The sequence below is a fragment of the Pholcus phalangioides genome, unplaced genomic scaffold (genome assembly GCF_987345545.1).
Source record: "Pholcus phalangioides strain wild (caught in Gottingen) unplaced genomic scaffold, Ppha-v1.0 ptg000010l_1, whole genome shotgun sequence".
NCBI classification, from domain to species: domain Eukaryota; kingdom Metazoa; phylum Arthropoda; class Arachnida; order Araneae; family Pholcidae; genus Pholcus; species Pholcus phalangioides.
This window is the reverse complement of record NW_028301603.1, coordinates 32,017,946-32,028,915: the sequence shown is the minus strand read 5'-3', so window position 1 is coordinate 32,028,915 and position 10,970 is coordinate 32,017,946. Positions and strand designations below refer to the sequence as shown.

The window sequence follows — 10,970 nt, the reverse complement described above, 5'->3', positions numbered from 1 at the left end:
ACTCGCGACACATTTTCGGATAACTCAAAGTGGCCCCTGTGACACGTTTCTAAAACCAATGAAGTGGCCCTCACTCTCAAAAAAAAGGTTGAGCACACCAAGGCTACTTCGTGCTCGGCTATCGAACCTCTCTCGTGCGCCACTCTGCATTAGGGGTGACTGATTATAAGACACGTATTTTACGGGATACATTTTTTTTCCCTGTGAATTTTGGGTGCGAATCAATTTTATGCAATTCAATGACATTGTTGATATCGAATTCATATTTGACGAATCGATTTAATGACTTCCAAAGTTAATTCCAATCACAAATTCATTTTTAATTTTCTTTAAAAGCTTTACCTTTTTTTTCTTTTCATTCTTGCAAATGTTAAGAATTAATGAAAACCCGCTCTGACATTATTCCCACCACAACTATATGTACAGTATTCTGTATTCTCCCCTCCCCCTTCATTTATTAATTATACAATCATCATTATTATTATTTGCTATAATTGCGCTGAATTTTTTGTAAATAATGTCGTGATTGTCAGTATGAGTCAAGTCGGCTTTTTGGCAATTTTTCTCCCTCTGTTTGTTATATATAACATTATTTTCTTAAAGAATAAAATATATTGAAATATTGAGAACGTCACTAGGGAGAGGAGGAGGAGGAGGGGGGGGGGGTAGGCACGTGACTCTTCATATCAGTTGATGATTAATTTCGAATTGCATACTCTTTATTTGCTTCCGAGGAATTTCATCAACACCATTGGATAGAAAAACACCACTGATGCTAATAAGAAGTTTACAAAACGCAACGAAAGAGTTAATTTTTTTTGACTTTGTCCAAAAATGGCGCGGGTTAAAAGTAGTCACGATTCTCTACTCGATTCATAAGCGGCATATAATCGGTGGTTGGTACTATTTTAACATCGTGTATGTACTGTACGGACACACGGCATCGCTGAAACAACTGCTCGTAGCCATCGGAAAACCATCCGTCCAGCGCGTTGTGAGTATCCAAGATTAATTTTTCTTCAAGTCTCTCGACAGTTCAAGCTGCGACGCTCCGCGACAGGCGGATGATCTACGTAAATGTAAAACTAGTTATAACAAATAATAATATATAATTTTGAATTATATGATTCTCAATCACTGTCGATCTCGATTCTCTATAAAAGTTCCAGGCACAGCCTGAAGTTCCAGATTCTGACGGACGCGGGGTGTCTGGATCCCGGAAATGGACATGATAGAGATTAGGATCTCGAATTCTTTGGTGACAGAATCTCATAAAACGTTGAGTACAAACACCTTAAGCACAGTCAAAAAATTGAAATATTCCATTGTATATCATGCACCGCACACAAACAACATCTTTCTATTGAAGCAGCACTTCATAATCCATTCATCTGCAGATCTATCATCATATGATATCAATATCATTGATTTCGCTCACACCTTCTCTCTAGTAACAGTTTACGTCTTTGGATCACGTGATGCGTCCACGTCCAAATATCACAAAAATGCGCGTTTAACTTCGGTCTCCCGATCCGTTTGGGAAAAACCTTCACTTATTCGTGGCTCTGGTCACCAGGCACACGCAACAGGACGGGACGAAGAAGTTCTCAGTAGACGTTCCTTGACCATCTGCGTCGAGGGCGAGCAGCTTCTTCTTGATGAACTTCTGCTTGCATTTGCTTACGTAGCCGAACGGTAGCGAGATCTCATTGGTGCAAGGTTCGCCAGGAGACCTGTTGGAAACAGCAAAATGTGAGAATTTTTTTTTTTTTCATGCACAAAGTCAGCTGCAAAGAATAATAATAAATTGCATAAGTTTAAAATTTTCGACATCATCGAAATGATGAAGGTGTCGTTCGTGAAGAGGTGGGAATGTAAGTTTAGAAAGAAAAACCGTGCATAAGGTCCTAACGGTTCATATAGGAGACAGAGGTCTTCAACTTTTTTCCAGTCGCGAGCATTGCCTGTGCCCATCATCGAAAGAAGAGCACCCTTGTGTGGCAATTTTGCCATACATGCATGAAATCAGGATATTTCATTTCAATCTTTGAGTTTAATTTAAACAAGGTGTTTAATTGGAATGCTCTGATCAAGTGCTCGCGAGCAGGAAATCGGGCACGAGCATCGAGCACTCTGGCTAATTCAGAGAGCACGATGGTGCTCGCGAACAACGGGCTGAAGATGCCAGATACAGGTTCTAGAAAGGACAAAAGGGTTAAAGTTGCCTCTCCATGTTTTTAGAACCGATGAAAGATCGCAGAATGACTTCTCGAGTTCCAAGGGGGAAATAAAATAATCACACCAAACGGGCGAAAGTAAAATATTTTACATCTTAGAAATGTATTTATTGCCTCAAAGAGAAAAAAAAACAATTTTATATTTGTCAAATAAAGGGAATAATACAACAAAACATGTCTGGAGATTGACAACGCAAAAAAACTGCTCCACTGGTCATTGTAAACATGTGGCCACCGCATTGCGGGAGTATACACAAAATGTATAATTTTAATTTAGGATTATATTTGTTAACCCTTTAAGCGGCATAGCGGATATCCCCCAAATCCCTTTTAAAATGCCGTATCTTTTTTTAATAAAGTAGGTTTTCCTCCGATTTTCAGCGGGTGCAAACTAAGGGGGGTTTACAAGAAAGCAAATCCCCGACCCGCATTTGGGGAAAACTAAGGGACGTAGGGAAAAGTATTGAATTGAGATATTAACTTTACAATATATCTGGACCTGTCAATGCCAAAATACGAGGCTTTCAAGGAGGCGAGATATACCGTCAATGCCGCCTAAAGGGTTAAAAACTTTCAGACACTTTAGCCAGGTGATCACTTCGCAAGGTTCTGCTGTAAGGTTCCCTATTGGAAAATGATAAAGTGAAGATATTAAGAAAATGCCTCAAATATAAAAGAAAGGTACGTATTTGGATGATTGAAACCGATCACGCACTTGTAATAGGTCTTGGTTTATTATGTCAGTCAGTGTTTGATCGTCTTTAGCACTATAAATTATAGCTGTCACATCAAAGAAAGTTATTATATTGCCAAAGATTTCAAGGTTACAGAGATCACTGATGGATATAAGAAATAACAATTGACCAAGAACAGAGCCTTAGTTTTTAATTGAATTACCATGTTTATCTCGGCATTGAACATATTGGTATCTGTTGCTAAGGTATGAATGATTGCAAGAGTTCAAGAGGAACACCTCTAATATCACAAAAATTGAGTTTTTCAATCAAGATTCTACGAGAAAAGCCATCGAAAGCTTTCTTTTTTTACATCAAGAAATATATTGTAACAGTTTTGTATTATTTATAACTATTTATATTCAACAGTAGTAGTAAAATCTAAGAGAGCTGTTTCAGTGTTCTTATCGGAAAGGAATCCACGTTGTTTGGAAGAGAAGTAGCTTTATTCATGGAAAAAAGCGGCAAGTCTTAATTTCATTATTGTTGGAAGTGTTTTAGAAACAGAATTGACGATTGAGATACTGTTAGGTCTGTAGCTGTTGAGGTAACTTTTTCTCTTGCTATTGGTCGTTCTCGGTAGAGCTCCTAGAAATACCTTGCATAGGTATGAGGATGTGGCGTTCACGAAATGCTCATTCTGTTCTGAAGGGCCACCAAGAGCATTGACTAAGGCGCCTTTTGAAGAAATTAGGCACGGGAACCTATTGTGGACAGACCACTGAACCTATGAAGTAATGGCTAGGATTCAAGCTCCAAGAAGTATCGCCTTTTCTTTGGACGCCTTAGGTAGAGTTTGAGCTCTTAGAAATATCACTTTATGTATGGGGGACTTATTCATAGTGCCTAGAAATGCCACGTTATCTGCAGGTGTCTTGGCAAGAACTACTAGCTTGTGTATAGGGTAGTGTCAAAGACTAAGAAAAGGTGGAAAAGAGCTATGATCTTTTGAGCCCTAAAAAACCCAAGATTTTGGGGCTCAAAAGGGAGTTCTGGAAGAGTTTTTCCTTAAAGGTGGGTAAATAAAAACCTATAATGTTGGTTGAATAGCGCTCTGATATGTGGAGAATGGGAGAGGAAATTATATTGTTACGAATTATAGAGAATCACCAGATTTTTATAAATCGGAACTTGTGCAATTTTCAAACCGCCAAGAAAAATACCGTTCGCAATGCATGAATTAATTCGATTTGACATTGCGAGGATCGTGCAATCAATATCTCGTTATATTTAGTAATTTTGTGTATTTTCTTCCGCAATCTCCTCATAATAAATCACATTCCAAAACTCATGCAAAAAAAAAAGAAGTTTATATACAGTACGTATGGGCCTATAGCCTATGTTATACGGAACGATGCATTACAAGTTGTTACGACGAGAAAATCCTTGTCTGGAGGTGATTACCGTCAGCAGGTAGCTCATACTCTATCTCAAGGTAATATAAGCGAGCAAGTACATAAGGAGCCGAGCCGAACCGAACAAAAGCGTGGGATTCGAGAGAAAGTGCTTCCCATGAAAGTAGTGAAAAAAAAAGAAGGCAGGTGTTTTAATTCGGCACGAGAATTATAATTGGGTTGGAAATAGATAAGATGCCATTAATTATAACCCATGGAGGTCAAACACAAAGTAACCCTGCTCCTACTTTACGAAAGCGAAACCGTTAAAAAACAATAATAATAGAAAACCTAGAAGAAAAAAAAAGAGGGTAGTACTGTGTAAGAAACCCTTTTTGGCTACTAGACAGGGGCAATTACCGCCAAAGAACAAAAAAAAAAAAAAAAACTAACTAAAACCCTTTAGGCAATCACGCCGAAGATGTTGAGAGAATATCCTTCATTAACATAAACCTTACCTTTTCTCTCCAGCGCTAAGTTCTTAGGGGTTATCTTGTAGATACAGACGCCATTAATCAGTTAAAGACACGATAAAGGATATCCCGTTACCGCGGCCCGACTACTATGTTACTTTTCTGAATCCATAATGAAATTCGAGGAAGAAAAAGAGAAACAAAAAATAAAATAGGATCTTGTATAATATATAAAACTGTTTAAGATACGAAAACAAAAAAAAGATCATTTGTATCATGAGGGGATAGGTTTCTTTCTCCTTCGTACGTACTTGTTTTTGGATATTTATTTTCCCACGTAATGATACGGCATTAGCATCGAGCGGACGTTAATTATTAATGCCTTCGCAATTAACGAATAAGTCATCAATGGTACGAGACGTTGTATCTACTACGTGAGACGTGAAAACCAACGTCTGCGGTCGGTCAAGAGAAGAAACGCGCTTCGAGAAAAATCGACGGAATTTAACGACCGCATTAAATTTTCTCATTAGCGTTCTTTAATAAACAATTCAGTATATGCATGCGTACTGTATATATTATGTAAATAAAAACTCGCATTTTCTCCCCGTCGGAAGATGTTATGGTAAGCGGGAAGGTTAATAGTTTACGTCGGATATGCCGTAATCGACATCTACATATGTATCGCATAAATTTTTACGAATGAGGAAAATGAGATCTCCTCTCAAGGAGAAAAAAATATGAGTCTTGCAAGGATAGCTACTTCATAATCCCGCTGTTGTTCTAGAATCCCAGAATCATGAGTTGAAGAGCATAATCTTAGTTAGTGATGGAAAAACTACAGCTAAAAGGGTTCCATCCAGCCCGCCAAACGTGTTCCGGTAGGAAAGTATCAATACACACAACACAATAAATATCAATGGCGGCCATATTTCCTTCATAAAAGTATTGGAAATAGGAAATCGAGATCCATACGGAATATCAAAAATTACCCTAAAAAAAAACTGTCAAATGCAAGTTAAGTTGCTAATCTTGATATTATACACAGATTAAGGGAAAAAAACATCCTTATGATTTATTATTTAAAACTGCTTATATTTGTGTAGCTAGGGAACTGAAATTGAAAATCATAAACACTAAAAACGAATATTATAGAAAAAAATTTATCAAAATGTAATACAAACCATCAGAAATGGAAATTCATGAATAATACCATCAATCATAAAAACCAAAATTCAATTTTTCCAATTTTTTTTTTCTGACAGCTTAGAACTAGCAAATCGATTTAACTCCCATTTTAAAGATATGAACAATGGTGATCTAGCTTTCAACGATACTAACGAATTCAAAAATTATCTATATCAGTCTGTAAATTCTTTTGTTTTGTTCGATGTAGATAATACTGAGGTCATAAATACTCTAAACATCTTCTCCAAGAAATCTACACCTGATTACTATGGCAACAGTATGTATATTATTAAAGAATTTGCACGAAATAATGTGGAATCTCTAACAAAATTTGTTAATAAATCTTTCAATTCAGCCACATTTCCAGATTCCTTAAAACGAGCAACCATAACTGCGATATGCAAATCTTTAGAGAAAAATTCCTTTTTCAATTACAGACCTATATCGAGATTCTCCCAATTTTTTCCCAGAGTTGTAAAAAAAATTTTATCATCTAGAATTTATACACAAGTTTCTTAACCTAACAAACTTTGTTGAAAATCAATATGGTTACATAAAAGGTCGTGGTACCGAAAACGCTTTATTGAGCTTCTCTAAATCTGTTTATAACAGTATTGACGGCTGCAAATTTACTCTGGCCATATTTTTATACATCTCAAAAGCTTATTACAATGTTAATCACTCGATTCTCATTAAGAAACTCAGTTCAGCAAGAATCAGAGGTAATACATTGAACTGGTTCACTTCATACCTAACTAATCGTAAAAACACTCTAAGTGACTAGTGTGTGAAGTGTGAAGTGTGGTCGGCTGAAGTTGGTTTTCTGTGGTTCCCAACTTCAAGGCGCAAATGCGAGCCGATCTCCCCGTTAAAAAGTCTCGTCACAGAGAGCAACAGTCCTACAACGATAAATCATTCAATCATAACACTTCACTCATAGTTAGAAAAACTGGTGGCAGATGGCAGCACTACATATAACAAGCATTACAGAGAAACAAAAAACTTCACGTCAGGTTTCACTACACGTACACGCACATTCCCGCATGTACCGATTCGTTGGGGGGTTCCGCGGGGGGGGGTGCATGTGTGGTGTAGCAGTAGTAGGTAGGGGCTCCAAAAAAATGGCTCGGGGGATCCATGATGTTCTTAAGTCAGCCACCTCGTTGGGCAGTTTGCCTGTTGTGGCGTTGTATTTGTATTTTTATCTATATCACTATACAGAGAGGAGTCCCCCATGGATCAATTTTATAGCCCACTTACTTTTTATAATATTAATAAACAACTACGTAAACCAAATATTCATGATACTATGATCACGTACGCCGATGATTCAGTTCTGCTATATTCTTCCAACGATTTTAATACACTAACAAATCAAATAAATCATGACCTGTGCCTAATTCAGGGCCGTCTTTAGAGTATCATGGGGCCCCGGGCCAAGTTGTTTTTCGGAGGCCCTGCCTAGTAAATCCTAGAAAATTTCAACCGGATCTCATTTTTGTGAGGCCCCTCTTCTCTTGAGGCCCCCGGGCCGTGCCCGGGTGAGCCCATGCGTTAAGACGGCACTGGCTAAATCAGAAAATGGTGTCTAGCTAATGATTTAACGCTAAACCTTTCAAAGACTAAAGTCATTCATTTCAACTTAATTTATTCCGAAATTGATTTTAATCTAAAATTCCATCCTCCAATATGAACCTCGACTGCTCCTGCCAAAAAATTCAGCAGGTACAAAACATCAAATATCTCGGACTTTATATTAGTAGCAATCTAAAATGGAAACTTCATGCACTGGCAACAGCTGGAAAAACTACGTTTTATCGTATATAAATTCTATTATCTCAAACAAAAAGGTAACAGCAGGTTTTATTCAGTTGCCAATTATATGGTATCATCATCCGAGGAGGCGATTACAAGACAAATCTACAGCCTATTTGTTCTATTCAAAACAGATGATTCAAAACAATTTGCACAGTCTCGCTCTCAAATCTCAACTTACATGTAGAACTTTAAATCTACTAAGACATAACGCCATCTACAGAATCGTACTCTACATATATCGTAATCAATATGCACACAAATAGAGTCCATATCATTGAGAGGACCAAACGAACTTTACTGCAATATTTCGTAAACATTTTTACTAACTTGCTCCTAAACTATTTAACGCTTTACCGTTGGTAATAAATGATTTATCTACGTTTGCATCATTTAAAAAAAATCACTTTTTGAATTTCTAGTAACACAATAGACGATACTGATGTATATTTTCAAAATATACATCAGTTAATTCCGTCAATTAATTAATTCCGGACAATTAATTCCGTCCTGTGGAGGGTTCTCTCTCGTGTCCGCGGTGGAGGTTCGTCAGGATGGTCGGGAGTCTCCCTTCGCGGGGCGTGTTGGGGCATTGTGGGCCGCGTCGGAAAGGTTGAGGGGGGATTGCGCCCGCGGTGCTGTCCTGGCTTGCCGAGCGGTGATGTGCCCTGGGATTGGGGGTTTGGGTGTGGATGTTGGTCCCGGCCGGCTTGAGTTTTTTTTCCGGCACGCCCACTATCTCACGATCAATGAGCTTATATCGCAAAAGCGACAGAGCCTGGGCGTGCTCGGTTCTATACTATACTATACTTTCAATTACAGAAGAGAATCATACTATTATAAATATGCCTGGTGTTATCTCATATAAATTTTTATTTTATTAAATGCTACTGTTATGTAAACACGTATTTCAATATAATTGTCACAAAAATTTATTAAAAATCAATTTATTATTTAACTTTATTTTTTGTTATAAATTTTGTGTTATTTATTTATTATTTTTGTTTCTTTGCGTCTTTATTTTTTATTAATTGCTCTGTACAGGCTCAGGCCTCTAGACGACAAACATTGAGATTTGACGACTGTATTATGTTATTAACTTTGGAAATAAATTGAATTTGAAAAAAAAAATTTGAAAATTATAGCAAAAAAAAAATTGTTAAAGGCAAGTAGAGTCACCAACAATCGCTAAAATTTCTGAAAAATCGAAATGGTGGGAAGTTGGGAGCTTCCGCAAGACGCAATGGATGAAAATTTTTGACACCACTCATCACACCAATACCAAATTAACTGGTATCAAGAGGTGTCGGAAGTATATCTTACACTCGTGAGTGCTCGGCCCTTTATTTATGGGATTTCTAATTCTGAATACTAAGCTTGGAACGGTTTTGCAAAATACTGTGGGTGCTTCGGCACCCACTGCAACCCCCCCCCCCCGGCTATGGCTATGACACCACTGTTGGGATCCCCAACTCTATATGTAGCCCGGGGACCTGAAACAATCATAGGGCTCTAAAATTATAAGCTTTCGCTAACGGTAATTATGCAATAATGTCTTTCATAAAATTTGACTTTTCATCGATTCTGAAAATATTTGTTTCATTAATTGTTTGTTTTTGTTGACTGCATTATTTTTGATTCCTTAATATTTGCTATCATTCCTTTTTTGAATTTATATTAAATGCCGAATTATTAGTTTCATCAAGTTCTGGAGTTACTTCTTAAATTAATTTCCATTTTCCCATTATTTCAATAATAATCGCTGCAAAAATTAAACAATTATCCTGCGATTATACTGAAATTCGAAGAGCACGCATTTTTATTAAAAAATAGCGAAAAAATCGAATTCACGTAATTTTTGGATAGCGTAAGTAGGGCTCTATTACTATGCATGCCACCCTCCCAAATTTATTTTCTTACATAGTCTCTATTGTCACAGTCTCTATATCATCCGTTAGTCTCTATTAACATCCCCCACCCATGTGGTTGTCGGAACTACAAGAGGATAGTCTTTGAAAAAGCTACTTTTCTTTCTCAGTTTGTCGCGCGTGCGCACTACATGGATTATGATGACTAATTATACATAACTGTATAGCAGGGTCTACCGATATGACAGCGATGCGATTTCACTTTCATTTTGGTTTTTTTTTCGTACCGCACGAGGGTGGTGACGATGCGGCAATCATTTTTATCTTGAAAAATTGAGAAAAAACTATATATCTATTTCGTGTTTTCTCTGCATTTTTGGAAAAAAAATTCTCGCCGTATTGTGACCGTGATATTATTTTTGTTTCTTGCATAGACATTACATTACAGTTAAGATTAAGTAGTATATCTACTCGATTTATGTGAATTAATATTAAAGATAATCACTATAATAAGAACTGTGTCGCGACCTGCGGGGGACAGTCCCCGTGCCCCCGTCTCACCACGTTCGTGGTTGGGGGATGACCCAATTACTGGGCAATAGCCAAGAAAAATGAATTAGAGATCATAAAAAAAAGAAATAAAAAAAAAAATTAAAGAAGCCAAATGAAACCAGCTGGAATCCAACGGTCTACCGACTGTACCTGAACCGGTTAGCAATAGGCTTTTCTATTAAATATGTAAATAGCGCGAATAGCTGATATGTTGGGAAATTTGTAGTGCGCATGCGTGAAAACTGAGATAAAAGTAGCCTTTTCGAAAAGTATCCGCTTCTGTCGGAACTTAATCACGCATCAGATTTTCTCTACGGAATCGGTTTTGAGAGAAAAGAAAGCGTTTCGCTTTCTGTGATGTTTTCCTTTCCCTCACAAAATTTCACTCTTATGTCGCTAGAAAGAGAGAGAGATGTTTCACTTCAAAAATAATTTTTCTTTAAGGTGGTACGATTCACCCAGTCTCCCCAAAAACCTGAGTTCAAATGCTCGTAGTGAAGGCAGTAAAGATATCGACCCAAATTAATTTTTAAAAGGCATTTTGACATACAATAAACACAATTTTACCACATTATTGGTGAAACGAAACTTGCAGTTTCGGATTATTCACAGGCCATTACAGTACATATACAGTGTCATTTCGAGTTACGAATGTCTTTACTTGTGAATAATTAAAATCAAAAACACAAAAGCACATTCGCTAAAAATGCTTCAATTTCGAGTAAATGCTCTACTTATTACGGGAAAAAGCTTATTCACGCCATTCAAA

At 37.2% G+C, this 10,970-nt stretch overlaps 1 protein-coding gene across 1 annotated transcript in view; it reads right to left on the bottom strand.

The window, feature by feature from the left end:
• Positions 1 to 697: 697 nt before the first annotated feature.
• The window catches only part of LOC149081287 (uncharacterized), a 55,419-nt gene continuing 45,146 nt past the window's right edge, over positions 698 to 10,970 (bottom strand). Inside the window, exon 5 of the mRNA XM_089238126.1 lies at positions 698 to 1,733. Coding sequence (XP_089094252.1) covers positions 1,550 to 1,733 — 184 coding nt within the window. The 3' untranslated portion in view covers positions 698 to 1,549. The remainder of the gene's footprint in view (positions 1,734 to 10,970) is intronic.